At 44.4% G+C, this 19,287-nt stretch overlaps 1 protein-coding gene across 8 annotated transcripts in view; it reads left to right on the top strand.

Moving 5' to 3' along the window:
• Positions 1–19,287, top strand: part of DLG5 (discs large MAGUK scaffold protein 5) — a 1,254,082-nt gene that overhangs the window by 348,121 nt on the left and 886,674 nt on the right. For all 8 annotated transcript variants that reach the window (XM_086922111.1, XM_086922103.1, XM_086922109.1 and 5 more), the window contains one exon: positions 12,303–12,478. In XM_086922111.1, the coding sequence (XP_086778237.1) occupies positions 12,303–12,478 (176 nt within the window). The remainder of the gene's footprint in view (positions 1–12,302; positions 12,479–19,287) is intronic.

Raw genomic sequence — 19,287 nt, 5'->3', positions numbered from 1 at the left:
CGATAAAAATCCAAAGGAAAATGACCCTCTGGGCTGGATTGAGGTTGGATTTCGCTTTGTTGATCATGAAGCCCAGGCTTTGGAGCACATTGACCACCGTCTGGATTTGATGAGTCAAGACTTTGGGGCATCAATAAGATGTCATCCAGGTAAACTGAGTCTCATACTGGACTCTCGCAGATGTTCTATCACCGGACGGAGAGCCTTGGTAAAGTAACAAGGGGTGGAGGAAAGACCGAAAGGAAGAGTGGTGAACTTGTACACCCTCTCCCGCTAGTGAAATTGCAGGAACCTCCGGTGAGGAGGGAAAATGGGTATGGTCAGATATGCGTCCTTGAGATCGAGACGCGCCATCCAGGTTCGGCCTGAGAAGATCGTGAAGAAGATTAATTCCCTCCATCTTGAAGTGGCAGTAAACCAGCCACTCTTTGAACTTGCGCAAGTTGATGACTGGCCTCTGGCCCCAGTCCGTCTTGTCCACCACAAAGAGGTTGCTGATGAAGCTGCTGGGATGCGGCAGGGTTTCTACTGCTGCCCCTTTGTCCATAAGAGATTGGACCTCTTGATCGACCAATGTGGCGTCTGCTGACGAAAAAGAGAGAGGACGTGGCGGAACCGGTTCGAAGGGTTCCCCGTGTAACTATATGAAACCCCTGAACAGTTTGGCGCACTCATGCGTTTCCAGGCCTGTGGGCATCAAAGACACCCGAAGTAACCTCCTCTGCAGGCACCGCAACAAAGCTGTCCGGTGTGCTGCTCCTGAGGTCCCACAGACTCCGAAAGACTCTGGAACACAGGTGGTGGTTCTGAAACTCCCTTGAGGCCCGCACTGTCTTCTCAGTAAGCTTGGGGCCAGTGTCCCTCATCAAAACCACTGGAATAGAACCCTTGTGTACTGCTTCGACTTGCTGTTACCAAGGCTTATTGACTCTGTCCTCCAGAGATCTTCGGGCTACAAAAAACTAAAGCCTCCAGCATCTCTTCCTGCCAAGATAGTCGCCTCACCGCATCCTCTGCACTGTGGGCTTGCATCTTTGGTGAGCTGCTCAAGGTCCTCATACAACTCCTGTGCCTTCGGCCTGTGGGTCCTCTTAAGGGTCTTCTTTGGCTTCAGTGGGCTCCTCTGCTTGCTCGGGCCTGCTCTGCCTCTGTTGCTTTTGCTGAGTCCCCTGGACCTTGCTGGTTCCAATGCTGAACTTTCTTCGTTTACCACGTCTGTTGCTGCTGCCAAGGTTTGTTGGTGTTCCCGCTGAACACCGACCCTCTGGTTCTCGTCTTCTGACGTGGGACAGTTTGTAAACGTTTTCTGGTCTTCCACAGTGTTGCCTGGTCCTCACAGCTGCTGCGACAAGGTCTCCGTCAACTCTCCTGCTTCATCCATTATCGGTGGTCATTGGTCTTGTGCCTCCTGGTCACTCCTGAGTGGCAGAGACTCTGTCCCCTCAGCTTGCAGGTACTCCTCTTCAAAATCTGTCATGTGATTCCACCAGACTCTTTCACTTTCTTTGCCGTGGCATCTTTACTGAAGTCCTTCATTGTGGTCTACGGTGGTTTCAGACATCATTTCGTACCTAGGCACCTGGCTTCCCTGGTGTAGTTATCTTGATTTCTGGAGTATCCACGGGCGGGGTGACTCTCCAACCTTCCATCTCCCACAGGATTTCTTTAGATTTAACTGGGAAGGGTCCTTCTTAAAAGCTGCAACCACGACTTTCCCATTCACTTGCATTGAGTATGCTGCTGTCTTTAAATTCTGCACACGGCCTCCACGTGGTTCCTGGATACTTCGCTCCTGTGGTTTCTTGGGTCCCCAACTCTTCTTAGTCACGTCTTGACTTCAGTCGCAGTTCGCATTCCACTTCTTTAGTATATGGTTTTGCCTCCCCCTGGAGATACTGTGTATTTGTGCTTACTTACCTTTTCCTTTTGAAATATCGTGTGTATTGCGTTGATAACTCCGGGTAGCAGATATACTTATGTGTTCAGGAGTGTGTGTATAATAAATATAACTATTTTAATAAGTACGCTGTGTAGTTCTTTTTTGTTTAACCTACACTAAATGATTAGTTCTGGTAAAACAAGCTCCTTAACGCTCTTCCTGGACTAAGCTTGAAGGCTGCTCTCCACAGCTACCACTTAGAGAGCTTTCTAAAGTTGTTTAAGACCACTAAAATCGCCTTAAGGGTTGTCTGCATAAGTGCACTTAAATAAGTGTGCACCATCTAGTAAGCCAGCATCCAACACCCCCCCCCCCCAAATCTGTTCAGCATAGTGTCCTTTTAGGATGTCTTGCATCTACTAAAGAATAATGTATAACATTGTTGGATCCCTGATTTCCAAAGCTCTATCCATCCATGTATGAAACATTCCTACTTTTACAGTGGCTGCTCTCCATTGCTGGATCATTGTCCTTCACCTGTGTTTAATATCTGCCCCAAGTATCTTGCCATGCTTCCTTCGTAAGCAAGGTATCTCGTCTTCTTCCTATTGGATGAATAGCTTATAAAAAAAATATCACAAGGGTAATTCAGTCTGCAATTTTTCAAAGGGGAGTATGTTGGGGGTGTCCACATCTGGAAAGATTTCTGTAGCCCCAAGGGAGTACTGCTTTTCCTTCCCCTTAGGAGGAAAACAAAACAGACCAGAGCCTCTCCCTCCTCTCTGAAACAATTAGACTCATCTAGATCCAGTGTTATGAATCAGATAACCCTTCCAGAGAAGCTCTTCTCTGCGGGAGTTGTATGTATATGGGTGAATTCTCAACTTGTCCCCTAGAGACAGTAGCAACATGCATTTGGTATTTTATAATAACATGTTATTTATTTAGTACATTCAGTGATTACTTATTATGTATCTGAATTATGGAAATTAAGGTAATCAGCAGACATTTAATATACAGAAAAAGATGACCATTAGAAAAACCCAAAGCCAATTACTTTACATCATACTTCCCTACTACCAGTAATAAATTCGTCTAATCCTTACCATCTCCGTATAATATATATTATCAGTCTCATTGCAGTGATTGAGAGAATAGTAATCTGGCCAGTTAGATTATACCAAGTGATGCACTTATCCTTGCCTTCCTTAGAAAGCTGTCAGATCTTCCGTCCGATACTTATGCTTCAGCATCTCGCCTTGAGCAATCAGCCCTTGTTTTTCTGCACCTCCCAAATCTCAGGCCCCTTTATAACCTTATTTTTCCCTAATGATTCGCTGTGGGTAATGGAGGCGGTAGTTGCAGTGAAGTCTTTGTATATGATAGACATCTGGTCGCATATTCCTTACCTTTGAATTCTTCCCAGTCGCCAGACTGGATCCAGATAATGTTTTACAGCAGTAACTCTCTACGTCGCTAGGGGGGGCGTTGATTGACTCTGTAGCAACATGTTCCACCGGGTATGATGTTGGCAGAGTCCATATAAGCCCTCACCTGAGTCGCTGATGTCTGATTTCTTTTTTTTCCACGCTTCCAACACGGATCCGGAGAGCCGTTCCTCAGGCCATTTTTAGGCTTATCACCACATTATTGTTGACTGAACAGTGTTTTTTTTACATTCCATTAGGGTTCAAACCCTGTAGATGGCAAATGTCGGCCACAGTCACTCATTCTATTTGCATGTGGTGCCTTGGGGAGCACCATGACTCCGAGGAGTATGGCTCCTGTCGTCATGATGAAGCAGAGGCCCAAGGTGCACTGATGGACTTCCCCACTCTTCTCGCCAGTAGTGGAGAAGGGTCTGATTCAGACTAGGACATAGAATAGGCCCAACAGATCGCTTTGACGGGGCACATGAGTACTGTAGTGAAAGCCTTGCAAACACAAAGATAAACCGGACATCTTCCCAATTTACCTTTTGACGGAGAGCAACTCTTTGTCCCACAAGTGGATGAAATGCTTGACATTATTTATTTATTTTAGTAACTTTTTATTGCAAAAAGTAAATGTAGGAAAGTAGGATATGCTTTCATGGTTACCCCTACTTTTTGCTGGTGTTATTCTGTTTTCTTACTAGTCCGACTGGGATCTTGCTCATCAGGACACCAGTCACTGTCTTCTTCCCTAAATGACAGTGGTAAGTACTTTGGTACCATTCCAATTGGCTACTAGTGTTCCTAGGTAAGTCCCTAGTATATGGTACTAAGGTTCGCAGCGCATAGGTACACCACAGGTCTCCCATGGCCTGCAGCATATGGTATGCCACTCATGAGAGACCACTCAAGCTATGACTACAGGCCTGCTATTGCAGCCTTTGTAAGTTGGTGCTAGCAACACTTACGGCACATATACGTTTCCTTATATCTGAGGTCACTGCACTTAAAGCCTATAAGTCACACAATTATGGCAGGTTCTTTAGTCCTGATGTCAGGGTGCTTGGTTACAAGTGTGAGGGTGCCCCTGCATGAGCAGGGCGCGTCTGCAGAGTCCGGAGTCGATTCTCCAGGCGTTGTAAGTGCGGTCAGCCATTTACATATAGTGGACATCAAGTCAAATACGAGATGTGTAACTATATATTGACTGCACTGAAACTGGTCATGTTTGTTGTCAAACATGTTAGAATCCTACCCCAATACCGATTCCAGTGTTGGATTTAGGATTTCATGTACTGGGGCTCCCCTAGGGTGCCCCCATTTATTCCTGGGCTTTCAGGGACTAACAGGAAGTTAGTGCTGCTGCCGGCCACAATAACATTGTTTTTGGTTGCTACTCTACCAGCAGATTCCTCAACAACCCCTTCCTGCCTCCTCGTTCTGAGTAATTGTTTTGGGTCCGTTATTAAGTTTCCATTTTAGTTTTGATGCACTGCATGAAGTAGCAATCTTCATGCCCTCTGATTTACCTCTTAGCCACGTAAAAAATGGATAAGAATCTTACATCCTTGGTGGTGGTTTTCTTTTATGGCTTTGGTGATGTCATTACTGGATTGGTCCTCGGCGGCATGACTAAATTGAGCACCAACTACTGGCACAATCCACTTTAGCGCCTCAAGGAGATTCAAGAGGTGAGAAATCTGCATGTTGATACAGTATCCACCAGAAAGATCATCATCATAAAAGGTAAGTAACTTGTTCTTTGTCTCCTAGAAAGAAAAGCGAAGACAAGGACTTTGGTCTGGCCGAGACTAAACATCTGTTACAGAAAAAAACATGATACCATGATTTTCAGGCTACCCAGTAGCCTCAAGATTCATTGATGCAAAGGTCTCCTGCAGCCTGGAGGGATTTGATAAAGCTATTCTGTTCTTCAGAGCTAGATACCTGTTCATGATGGGACCTTTCAGTGTCATGAGGCAGTGTCTTCTCAAAAGGTTCAGGAAGGCCTCAAGTTTTGAACTTATTTCACTGACTTGAATAGGTGAAATCCTGCCTTATTTGGCCTCATCGTATGTATGGTATGTAGCGTCTCAAATACTGTATTCTTACTGGGCATCCTCTATTCACCAATTTTCCTCTCTGCGAGAAGCAGCTGTAATTTTCTAATAACAAAAGATCATCACTCAGACTTGACTTGCTATCATGCGATCCTAAAACCAGCATGTTCTTCCTAAATTGCATTCATTTAATTTCATAAATCTTTATTTCGGTAAAAATTTTCACCATAAAAGACATTTATAACATTCATAGAATTAATAAAAAGTAGGGATATATGCTTTATAAAATCATCCATTGTCAATAAAAACAGAATTTATTGGAACAGTATCTGTCCTTGGTACGCTAGAGTCAGTGACCAGCCTTGAGGCATTTTCTTCTCAGAAACCAAATGGCACCCAAATATTTGGCCACTGCAAAAACAATATAGTCCGACAGATTTGATTTCAGAACTCTGAAAGCAGCCAAACACTCTACAAATACCAGGTTTCTTCATAGGGGCACTATCCATTTCTTGCGAATCTTACTGTAGACCGGGCAAAAAAAGAGTATGTGGAGTTCAGACTCCTCGGACATTCTACAAGCTGGACACAAGCTGACTGATTGTTCACTCCACTTGCTTGTGAAAGCTCGAAGGGGGAGGGACCCGTGCCTCCACTGCAAATATAATTTCCTAAGCAAGGGAGGATACAGTTTATCTAGAACTGGTACAAAGCTGTAAGTATCCTTAATGCATTGAACGGAGTCGGTCAATGAGCCAGGTTTTTGATGGTTTAGGAGTTCCGTTAATTTACTATCGTGGTATGCATTAGCTAATTTCTTTTTGGGAAAAAGTGGACAAGTGGTTAAAGGATCAGGCCACATCTTCGGGAGTCCCAGACCCTCCAACTCTGATTTGATGAATTTGAGCCACTTAATTTTCCCTGCGTTGGGCATAGCGAGCACCTCCTGTAATCCCTGTCTGTAGCTGGTCAATTCGGGAGTTGCCCACAACCTGAGCCAGTAAGCCAGCGGACGAAAAGCCAGATCTTCGTCTAGTGGCCTCAACCCTAGGTCCAGCCTTAAAGGGACGAGTGGCGTGCTGGGTGGAAGTCCTACAATTCTCCGTATGAATTTGTTCTCCTCTTTTGCCAAGTCTTGTGTTCCTGCATGACCCCAAAGTATACACCCATACATGGCAGCCCCCCTTGCCTGTACCCTGTAGATCTGTATAGGGGGACCTATGGGCCGAATGGATGATTTGTTGTTGCCCAGGAGATTCATATTACCCCCCGAATATTGAGTGAATTTAAGGAGTGCTTTCTCCTGATGCGTACTCCAGGACAATCTATCGTTTAACATGACACCAAGGTACTCGAAAGTTTTGACCCTCTCAAGTCTGCTCTGTCCGATTTTAGGGCTAAAGCGGAATTTCTGCGGGGGGTTAAAGACCATGAATTTGGTCTTTAAGGTGTTGATTTCTAGACCGTGACCCCCGCAGAAGTCCGTAAAGCCGTCAAGAACGCACTGAATGCCCGTTGCAGACTTTGAAAGCAACAGGGTGTCGTCGGCGAACATGATCACCGGCACCCTGGCGCCAGCCAGCTTGGGGGCATCGGAGTTGGCAACCCCGTTTAGGTGAGAGATAACCCCGTTGACGTAGAGGCAGAACCGGGTCGGTGCGAGCACACAACCCTGTCTTACCCCCCTGTCAACGGGGAACCTATTTGACAGTGCTCCCACCTTGCCACACCTCACCTGCGCAAAATTGGCACTGTGAAGACGAACAATCATCTCCAGCAAACCCTCGGGAACACCCAATTTGGCCAACACCTCCCAGAGCTTTTTGCGGGGGACCAGGTCGAAGGCCGCCCTCAGGTCCACGAATACAGTATAGAGGCTGCCACCCTCCAACTGCACCGTTTTCCAGAAAATGAGGACAAGCCGAAAGACCTGATCTATAGTTGAGACCTTCTCCCTAAAGCCCGCTTGGAAGGGACTCGGGATATCATATTCCGTCGTCCAATCCAGCAGGCGGTCCAGCAACAGCCTGGCAAACAGTTTTTGTGAAACGTCTATCAGGCTTATTGGCCTATAATTGACTGGGAGCAGAGAGGACCCTTTCTTAAAGATTGGGACTATCTCTGCCCCCAGCCAGGTTGGAGGGATTGGCATGCCATTCAAAATCGCGTTGAACAGCACCCTGAAGTACGGGGCCCAAATTTTGACTTCATGTTTGTATAGGTCCCCTGGCAACCTGTCTAGACCTGACGCCTTTTCATCAGCCAGGCCCCTGATTGCCGTACTAACTTCTGCCAGAGTGAAACCGTCCATGGGAACTACACTGTCGTTAGGTTGGTGCATTATATCTTCTGATGGGGTCACCAGTTGGTCCTGATTGTATGATTTATACAGGGTTTTAAAGTGTTCCTCCCAGACAGAGGGTGCTAAATTTGCTTCCACTGCCGCTAGGGGTTCAGCTGAACCATGCTTAACGATTTGCCAGAATTGACGGGCATCTCGTAGTGCAAGGGCGGCTGACATTTCAGACCAGTTTCCCTCGTCCCATTCTATTTTAGCACTACGGAGGATGGACTTATAAGCTAACCGCTTTTCCCTGATCTTGCTGAGAGTTTCTCGTGTTTTAAGGGACTCTAGCAGTACGGCTTTTGCTCTCCTACAGGAAGCGTTGAACCATGTGGCTCTTTTCTTCTTAGGCTTCTTCGGCCTAGCCACAGGGTTCAGCACTTCTGCCAGATTAATGCATAGCTCAGAGTGAATATCCCCAAGCTCATTGAGCTCTGCAGAAGTGGCTAGCAAGGTGATCGGAACCTCAACTTTTTCTAGGGCATAGGGCTTGGTGTCGTTGAATTGCTGGTGCCTGAGATTCTCAACCTTTTCTAGTGCAGGGACGACTAGCGCATACAGCCTTTGGATATTAGATGGATTTTCCAGCAATTTTGGCCATTTAATTCTGCGTCTATTGCTGGTTAGAACTAGATCTGCTGGGTCTACTAAATTTTCTTCTGCCAAAGCCGTGTGTGACCCCTGGATCGCAATTTTCAGTGAGAGTACGTTATGGTCACTGTCAGACCAGGCAATTATTCCAAAGTCCCTCACTTTATCCCAATCCCTCACTGAGACCAGAATGTAGTCGATTCTTGACTCGTATCCTGGTCTGTTGAAGGTATGTTTTAGTGGGATATCCCCTTTAATCCGCCCATTGCAGGCCCTCAGCGAGTGACAGAGCGTGAAAGATGTTATTTGGGTGGCGAGTGGTGTCCAGGCCTTTATGGGGGGGCCCACCAAGGTGGGGATGTCCCAGAGTTCATCCTCTTCACTGGTTAAGCCTGTCAGATAATCCGGGAGGGGTTCATACTGAGTGTTAAAGTCTCCGCCGACAATTAGTGAGGAGCAGAGAGTGATGGAATCAAGGAACTGCGCTAAGTCCTCAATTGTTCCCGAGGTGGCTGCAATCCCTCCCGCTCTTGAATATACATTAATCAGTGTTACATTTACCCCACATGGCCACTCCAAGGATACACACTGGAAATCTGCTGAATTGGTTTCCAGTTTTGTAGCCCTGCAACCGAGATGGCATCCCACCCAGATCAGAAGACCCCCTGATGGTCGTCCCTTTCCACCCCATTTTGCCTGAATCTCAAATGAAGCATATCCTGTACGGGAGTGTTTTTCCCTGGCCCATGTTTCTTGGAATAGGCATATGTCATGCCCTTCAATTAGATCCCCCACTCGGAAGAATCTAATTTGTTGGCCAGCCCGGCGACATTCCAGGAGAGTATGGTTACTACTCCGGGAACCTCCGGCGTATCAGTGGCAGTAAGTGCCAGAGAACACTTGCGTAAGCCCGAGTGGCCTTGCTGGGTGGGGGAGGGTGCAACCATTGGCGCCAACCTTATTTCCGGCATGACCTCAAGAGGGAGATTGTCCTTATTACTTAGCTCTACTTTGACCTTATCTAAGTTATTCATTTTATCCTTAGTAGATTCAGGTGTTATAATGGCTGCATGGAATTCAACTGATGCCCTATCTTTATGCCTGCATTGGAGTTGTGACATGAGAGGGGCTGATCGGCCCAGGGGGCATATGGAAAGACTGAATGAGTCAGCTGCTAGTGGAGTGATGATGGACCTGTGTGGGAGTCAATCCCCTTCCTCGAGGCACCCGAATCTATTGTGTGTTGGTGCCCCGGTCCACCCACCATGAGTGTGTGGCCAATAATTTGGTAACCTACCCCGGCCACCTTTTCTCTCCGGGATCCAACTCCAGTTCCCTCCTATGTTCGGGTATGCTAAAGGTGGGTAAAAGTAAGTAAGGGGTCTGGATGCTATAAGTGAGTTTACACTAGTATAATCCCAGGAGTAAATAGATTGCGCAGTGCTAGGATTTTCAAATGAGACAATTACACAATCGCCAGTAATAGATTTGTGTGAAGTGCCTATCCAGGGGACCCGGCGCACCATGAGGATTTTACTCCTCAGATGGTTCGGTATTGGCCTGTTGACCTTAAGCCAGTGGATTACTTTGTTCTTTAATGAGCCAAAGTCTTCCTGCTGGTGGTATGTCAGTTCCGGAACCCCTGTTAGCACAACTACATAGGGTCTTACGTCCGGAGGGAGATCAACAAAGCCCTGTAGTGGTTTTTGTTGGTGTTTACTCTCTGAGTGATGGAATGGTTGTTATTATGACCAGTGACCCTCGGGATAGCCGTATCTGTCAGAGGTGGTACAGGATGCCCTACGGTAACTGGCGGAGGTGGTACAATGTCAGCCGCCGGCTGATTTGCGGCCGCCGCTACCCTGTTAGCAGAAGTGTCTATGGTGGCCTTGTGCCGAGGTTTTGGGATGTGTTCAACCTTCGGGGCAGCAGGTGGAATAGCAGCAGCTAGTGTATTAACAGCAGGTAATGATGTGGTGTTAGTAGTTCCCGGTGGACATGTTAATCTATTGTCATGCATACTGATGGTTGCCAGATTCAAGATGCTTTTTTCAGTCTCAAGCAACTGAGTTTCTATGCGCGAAAGTCTTACTTCAAGGGGGGTTAAAAGTTTTTTTAGTGTTTCCCACACAATTGTTAGAAATTCCACATCCCTCCCTTTTATAGTACAAAGTGGAACCCCACCGTTCTCACTTTCTATTACAAGATTATAATTTTCATGTTCATGTTTACCCGCCAGTTGTACAGAACTGGGTTCTAATCTTAGGTCGGGAGGGCATGTGCTACTGGCTTGAAGGGGTTCTGGTAGTACCTGGGGTGGTGCCTGGGTGGGTAGCTGGGCCTTTGCTACCTTGGCTTTTTTCCTTGAATATGCCGATATATTATTACGCTTTCTTTTGTTATTTTGCCCTTTTTGTGAGGTTTGGAAAAACCCGCTAACCGGTTCCAAAGGTTTAGGAATTGGTGCTGTGTCTAGTGCGGCCCCGTCACCCTCTGTATCCTGCCCAGTCCATGTTTATGTATCTGATCCAGGAAAACATAATAGGGTCTTTTGGCTAAGGGATAGAGCAAAAAGTTAATTTCTGTTATCCAGGACAGTGGACCTTTAATAAACTAACTTAGACAGTTATCATGTGAACTACAGTTTTTGAACACAGCTTATGGTGCAACTCTGGTTAAATTAATTTGGTGTGTTTTTGTTGTCCCCAATTCTGTCATTCACGAAGTACTTCTAAACTGAAGATTGGGCAAAATGCCAGGCTTATTTTTTTGTCAAAAGCTTATCTTCGGATCAAAGTACTGTAAGAATGTTGAAGATTTTGTAGTTGTGCAAGACAAAGGGTAAAGAATACATTTGCATATTTGAGGTTATGACAAGCAGAGATGATCAGCACACAGTCAGACCCTGTTTTATTTTGAACTGTGGTTTGTGCATACCCTTAAATGTCAATAGTCTTAAATATCATTTTCAACTCTCATCTTATTATATGACAGTTGGTAGAGTAAACCATTAGTCTGCTGTAGATGCCTTTGTGACCGATGTGTTGGCCATGCTGTTCTGCATTATATTCAGTGTTTGGGCTCTTATGGACAGCTGCAGAAAGCTTTGGTTTAAATCTCTGTGTTTGGGATAAGGCATTCAGTGTGCACCTCTTCTCTAGTATAGGGTGGTGTTGTAGTATTTGCCGCTCTCAGGTTGTACATTAATATCTTTCGAAAGTTATTAGCATTGCTAGATAAATGCAAACGCCTATCTTCCTCAAGAACGTGGCTTTTTTCCGCTCCTTCTATTGTACGTAAGTGTATATATATATGTAGATGGTGCAACTTGTTTTAAAGATGATGCACACAGGCTAGGGAAGACAAAGGTGTTCCATCAAACTGGGGGTGATGTAATCACATTGCTTCAAGCCCTGAAAAAGATGTGCGTTGGTATGTAGGATGCCCTTGAGGGATGCTGTGTGGAATCTGGGAGGATGTGGAGCTGGGTATTCCCACCATTCAGATGAGATAGTGTACCAGAGTTTAAAAAGCATTTCTGAATTTGCTTTGTGGAAGAAGCAGTGACACTTTCTTTTGAAGAAAGAGCTATAACAGGCCACCTTTGTGTTTTTAGGAATATGTTACTTGAGGAAGCGGTTGGTGTTGAGGGTGAAGCGGAGTGACTTGACATTGTTTGAAAGTTGGAGTTCAAAGTCATCAAGGTTCATATCACTGTGCCAATTTGGCACAGGATATTTTGAGTAAACTGATGAGTCCCTGTAAACCGTCCCACATTGGGCGTTTTAAGGTGTTTAATATTTTTGGTGTATTATGAATAGTATGTATAATTTGTATTAGTGTTTCTATATGTAATGCAATTAATTTGATGTGTTTCACATTTACTTACTCTTATAACAGTAGCCTGAAATGTGTTTACTTTTTTGCAGTTTGTTTGCTTTTTATCCAAATTTTTTCCATAGTTTTAAAAATGTTTTTTTACTTTTTTGTTTAAGAGTAAATGATTGGTTATTGAAGATCAACAATGTGGATCTCACAAATAAGGACAAGAAGCAGGTTATTAAAGCAGTACTGACTGGTGGAGGTGTTATTAACATGGTTGTGCGTAGGAGAAAGTCATTGGGAGGAAAGCTGATAACCCCACTGCACATAAATATTTCTGGCTATAAAGGTAATTTGATGTACGAATTCAGTTCAATATATTGTTTCTTTCGTGTTTGTCCTCTGTGTAATATCCATTAAATTGACATTTGTTCTCTTAAATATTTTTGCTTCTCTGCAAGTTTTCCTTGTTTTTTAAACTATAACCAGTCTGTAAAAATACCTAACACATTTCATTAAAATTAATGAATTTACATACGTCCTTATTACAGCTGCAAATCTTTCTACTATTCTTAAATATTGTTTAGTTCTAAATCATTGATCTAGTGCATTGGTAACAAAATATGTTTTAACTAGTCTCTAATTGTTTGGATTTCCTCAAACCGTATAGTCTATGCTACAAGAAAATCTCAGGTATGTGCATCATTAGGCACTGTCCCAGAAGCACAAGGGTATAATTTTTCTACCATGCTTTGTCTATTAATTTCCTAGCAATTAATGTAGCGGAGAGTACCCAAAATTCTCAGCTGCTCCAAAAAATAGTTTGCAGCGTGTGTGGCAGTTTATAGAAATGCTTTGCATAATTATGCCATCTAGTGTTCGGTGTGGATGTTGGAAACTGTTTTTGTTCAGAGTAGTGTTAGACACTACACTCTACTGGGCGGAACACAATCGGAGGGGGAGTCTTTGTCCTGGTTATAGATTAAGGGTGGAGCCACAAACTAGTCTTTTGACTTGAAAACAACTTTGAAGAAAAACAACCTGCGAACATCAGGGCCCAACACTAGATGGCTGGAGTATTCAGAGTATGTGACTCGAGCACTACACACTATGTATAGACCATTTCTCAAGGATACTTCTAACTGCATATTCCTCACCTCAGAATAATCCCCATGCACCAGATTGGATCCTAATATGTTTCTTCAGCAGTTTTCCCGTCAACCGCTTGGTGGTGCCCTACGGTTTCACATTCTCCGTACCATCGTGGAAGTGTTGGAGTGGACCTACGTATAAGCTGCACTCCTGTGTGCTGACAGTTCCTTTCTTTCCAGGACTTTAGTGCTGATACAGAGCTCTTCTCCCAAGCTTATCATTTTTCTGACATTTGAAACAAATTCTGGTGTGCTAAGGAATGATGTCTCCACCCAAAATGACAGGTTTCAAACCATGCCTTGACTACAGAAAACGGATGACTGTCACAGACCTACCCATTGTGTCTCTCTGGTGTCTGGGTTCTGGTCATGACTAGTGCTATAAAAGTGCCCTATTAGATCTGATGGGTTCAGGGCCAGGATTCTTTATTTATTTTATTTTTATTTTGAGAGTTTTATATAGCGCGAACAAGATCTTTGCAGATAACAGAGCGCTTTACACAGGCAGGTGGAAGGGTAGGGGAACAAGGGGGGAAAGTAGGGAGGTAGATCATCAAGTTCATGTACATAGCAAAAAACAAATTACTTATAGTATAGGTATGAGGTAGCATGGCCTAGTTGGAGCGTAGGCTATCAAAACGTTGTGAATAATACCGAAATCGATAAAAAACTAATATGAGGTAGCAAGGATCTAAGCACTTTAGACTAATATAAGTCCAGACACACGTACATAGGAATACATAGGCTGTATCATAACAGAATACTGATAATACTGTTCGCAATGAAAATCAAACGAATTGTTCAAGTGTATTTAGCCATAAGGATACTTTTGACTTCTTTCTTAAAAAGAAGGGAGGAAGAGATGAGCCTCGTTTCAGGAGGAAGTGCGTTCCAGATCCTGGGCGCCATTCCAGAGAAGGAGCGTTTGTACGTTTTTTCCTTCCGGAATCTTCGCGGTTTCAACAGAAGATTGTTTGTGCTCCTGGTAGCTCTGGACTCACCGGACATTGTCAACTTATGAGTGAGGTAGCTGGGTGATTTCAGGTGTATAGCCTTATGCGTCATGCAGGCAATTTTCAACTGTATTCTGGCTTCAAGAGGCAGCCAGTTCAAGGATTTGAAGTCAGGGGAGATATGCGAATGTTTTTTTGATCCAGTGATGAGTCTTGCAGCCGCATTTAGTGACGCTCTGAGGGGTGCAGTTGTCGTTAGGGGGAGGCCACAAAGGGCCGCGCTGCCGTAGTCTATGCGAGGGATGACTAGAGCTTGTACTGCTGTTTGGAAGTCTTTTGCTGGGAGGAAGGGTTTCAGTTTCCTCAAGGTATTTATCTGGAAGTTCGCCCCCTTAGTAGCCTTGCTGATATGCTGCTGCATGTTGAGGTTGGTATCGAGTGTTATGCCTAGGGATTTTGCTGAGTCCACGATGGTCGGTTGGACATTGAGTGCTGTTAGGTGCTTAAGCCATGTTTGTGCGGAAGATATTTTCGTGGGAGGTGAGATTAGGAGGAACTCAGTCTTCATAGCATTGAGTTTGAGGTGGTTGTCGGCCAGCCAAGATTGGGTGCTTCTGATCGTTGAATTCAGACTCAGGATGTCTTTAGGGGATTGTAACTTGAGATATATTTGCGTGTCATCAGCGTACATGTGAAAGTGTACATTGGATGCTTGTAACAGAGTGGTGAGCGGTTCCATAACAAGGTTAAACAAAGTAGGGGATAGGCAGGAACCTTGCGGGACACCTAACGATACCGGTACTGGGGAAGACATCAGGTTTTTGCTCTTGAATTTTTGAGACCTGTTGTGTAGAAAGGAAGTGAACCAACGAAGCACAGACCCAGAGAAGCCCATTCTTGTCTTAAGGAGTTTGAGTAAGTTCTCATGTTTCACTGTGTCGAATGCTGAAGAGAGATCAAGAAGGATGAGGAGGCAGGTATTATTTTGATCTAAGATTTGGATGGCGTCGTCAATTATGTGAGTCATCGCCGTTTCAGTACTGTGCCCTGCTCGGAAGCCTGATTGGTGTGGGTTGAGGAGATCAAACTGTTCTATGTGCTTTGTCATTTTTAGTTGGACGCATTTCTCTGAAAGTTTGGCGAGAGTGGGAATGTTGGTAATCGGACGGTAGTTGTTTAGGTCCGTGGGGCCGGCTGTTGGTTTCTTCAATAAAGGTGTAACTTGACCAACTTTGAGGGAGTCCGGGATGGTTCCTTGTTGTAGTGAGCTATTGATAATTTTAGTCCAGAGTGGGAGTAGCAAAGGGATGAAGTCTTTTACGGCGTTAGCAGGAAGAGGGTCAGTAAGGTGATTGGATGGTTTTAGGGTGCTGAGTATTCTGTAAATTTCTTCTTCAGAGTAGGTGTCAAAAGATGACCATGTCGCATTGGCATGACCATGTCGCTTTTGCGCAAGTCGTGCTCCAGGTCTTAGACTCAGTCGGGTAAGTGGTTAAATTCATGCTTAAAGCCCTGCGGTAACTCAAAATCGAAGTTCAAGGCATACAAAAAAAATTGAAGTATGCCTCGACCGCATTTTACCACTCTGAACCTAAATAGAAAGTGCTAGGGCGTCAAAGTGTCAGTTGTTTACCTTCAAGGTCTCTGGGCATTGAGACAATTACTCAGTTGATCCCGATGAGCCCTAGGTTTTCAGCGCCATCAGTGATATTGCAGCAGATTGAACTCTTCAAGGACAACATGTAAAAAAAAAGAAAATTGTGTGATATTGGTTTCATCCAGTGGATCCATCCTTTGTGCACTCTTAGCCTTTGGGACCCATTGCCTGGCCCCATACAGACTAATGTTCTGTTGTAGGAATTCTGCACATACACAGAACTATGCAAAGGAAAACAGGACCTCCTTGTATAGGGGTGTACCATCCTACAACTTTAGTACCCAAAATTCCATAACCGACTAGCTATAATGTCTCATTCGTTTCTTCTCCTAATATCACAAAGCTACAAATGATTAGACAACCCAGAACACAACACTCCCGACTCTCTCAGAAATCGCTGGAGCAAGACATACTCTTCCGCTCACTCACTCGTACTTGTCCACAATAAGAATTGGCAGAGTCACTGTAATAGTACAAAATGTTTATTTTCACTATCGTGCTCTACAATACAGTGTACGAGCCACTACCAGCAGCAACATGCATAAACTCAACACAGTTAGCATTGTTACAATTCCATAGAGTACAAAGGGGGAAGTCATTATATTAAGACACCCTCCATTGACTGAAAGAAGTTTATTTATATAAAAGAAGATCTCTGGCTTTGACAGTAGACCCCATACCCTAAAGCCTGGATGTAATGTTTACATCATAGGAACAGCGGAGCTCTTCTCCATGGAATGGCTTTCTCCAAGTGTGTTAAAACAACATGCAACCCTGTAATATCAAAGCACGAGTCTCCAGTATTGCAGCTGTGTTTAGCATGTTATGTCTAGGTGCTAGGGACTGACCAGAACAGAATAACATGGGGCATTGTTTATCGACCTTGCACATTGTATTCAGACTAAACTCCAGGAAAAACAGAGAACGTGAAAAGCAGCCCATTCTCATGTGAAAGGCATAAACCGAGTCTTGCAAAAACAAAGTCATGTAGTAACGTGCGCAAAAGCAGCACCATGACAACAAAGCTCATGCTAACTTAGGAATGTGGACAATGTCCCTAAGGGCCATATAACACCCTCTCCATGGTAAGGTCATAGGACATAGACAAAGGGGCAAAACACAGTTCAAAAGTCAAGCAGAGTTCAAAGCGTTTGAAAAAAACGAATTAGGAAAAAAATCAAAATTCCGCCCACATTTTTTTTTCAATATTCAAATTAGGGCTTATTGAAAATGTGCTGTCTACGGGATTATAAATTATGAAGGAGGTGCTGAATCCATCAAAGTATGTGAACCTAAGAATGCAATTCCCTCCAAAATATCATCCCTATTGGTGGTAGAAAAAAGGGATGCCATCAAATTTAGTAAGTCGAAGTAACAAACGTGCTCCTCGTAATCAGATGCTTCGAAAGCAGAACTGAACAACTTGCGTGATATTCGATGAAACTCCGATGCAGGACTGTCTGCGCAGCTGCACAGACATCCCATTCAGCCAATACTCCAAGTGCAGACGCACGCGCCAAACGGCCGTCCCCAGAACAAGCCTGTTCAGGAGTCTCTAAGGGATCCATCAACTGGGTGAAATCCGGGACTGGAAATGACGTGTTGGAGAGGCATATATCTATTGCCCAATAAAAAGGGCATCGTCAACAGTAGAACACTGGTTGCTTGCAAGTAAAGTAGGCAAAGCGAAAAGTTAATCCATAACTCACGCCAAGTGTTGCTAATGGCAAGCAGCCAAAAACTTTTTGAATCCGATCACGGTACAGCTGCAACTGGCCTGTGCATTACCATAAGATTAGCAGCCTTTGCGCAGCAGGTACTGAAAAAGCAGAATTCCACCACCTAACACCAATACTAAGGGGAACCCTCCTAAGACGCTGGAAATAGAATGAATAAAAGCCAGTATTACTCCAAATATCGACTGAAAAGTCACAAGGCCAGATCCCACACGTTTCAAAAACTGTGCAAGGCCTTTTGTGTCAGACACATTCAATATTTGATGTATAAGCTCCCCAAAGTGAAGTGGGAGGTTAGTGTTCAGAAGGGACTGTATCTCGTTAGAAGTCCTAGCCACCTGTAACTCAAAGGTCTCTCAGGCCGAAGTGAGAGCCACCTCTTGTTGGAATAATAGCGCTTTGAGCCTGCTCAATTTGATGAAATCTGTTTTCAAAGTCGGAATGGAAGGCCAAATGGAACTATCTAGACTCCCATGCGGGTACTGAAAAAGCACATTGCTACAACAAGTTACATGCTGGGAAACCGTTACTAAATAAGGGATTCCTGCCCATAAACCACAGCAGTCTTGGTTGTTCAAAATAAGATAACTCCGTTCGTAAGTAATGTAAAAGCGGGTATTATTTATGGTACTGGGGTTCCTTTAAAAAAGCAAGCAGGTTTGGGCGCTGATACGTTACAAGTGCCGTGCAACTTAACGTGTTTACAAACCAGGGAATGTCCTACTGGGAATTGCAGTCCTCCCCTGTAAGAAAAACTCCCTTACCCTCCCGCTGACAACTGTTAGTGAAAGGTAGGGACCACACCTCATGTAGAAATGCACTACCCAGTGGTTCAAAATGGCCAATTGGAAAATGTTGCATGCATTATTTAAATTGAAACAGCGAAAAAGGGAGAGCTATAACCCAATGAATCAACCAAACAGCAGAGTCTTTTTCCGCTACCGAGAACGGCAATGGCTCCAAATGTTTAATATGTAAGAGTGTATATGCAGCATCTTACATGTATATCAATCTTTATCAGTTAGATTAAATTGAAAAAAACAAAGCAGTGGCATTTAAATAATCCCAAAGTACTTTACCCATTTTAAGAGTTTGCAATGTCCAAGTAAATTGCATAACAGATCCTAATTGATTTTGACCTTGATATGACAGTTTTGCAGCCTGAATCTTTCTGAATTCACTTTGCTGTGCAATATTCCACCATCTACTGGTTGGGTCCAGAATTGTAGTATTTTTTCTCTTATTTTTTTCGTGGCCCAGGTGGGCATCGACATCCCGCCATTTGGTGTCCTTCATGATGTAGACGCCCTTCCGGCGGAAGCCCCCGCCTTTGGTCGTCATCTTCAGATTCTTTTTTCCGCCATTTGGTCTGGATCTTTGCCGAAGAGTTCCAGAGTTTTGGAAGAGGAATTCAAGCAAAATCAAAGATATTCGACGAAGAATCAAGTTTTCAACTACTTCAGACTCCAGGTCCGGTACCCTGAGCGACGAGGAAGAAGTTTACCGAATAAACCTCGACCTTCGACTGAGATTGCACTCACAGGGGGCTCCCTGAGCGCCTGAATGGTCAAGTTTTGCCCCAATTGCCACCACAAGTACGCTCAGAAGGATCAGCATCCAGTCTGCAACCTCTGCCTGCCGCTCGACCACAGAAGCGAAGA

The sequence above is a fragment of the Lissotriton vulgaris genome, chromosome 5, assembly GCF_964263255.1.
Source record: "Lissotriton vulgaris chromosome 5, aLisVul1.2, whole genome shotgun sequence".
Classification (NCBI taxonomy): Eukaryota; Metazoa; Chordata; class Amphibia; order Caudata; family Salamandridae; genus Lissotriton; species Lissotriton vulgaris.
The sequence above is the reverse complement of the archived record's forward strand: the minus strand, read 5'-3'. Positions and strand labels throughout refer to the sequence as shown.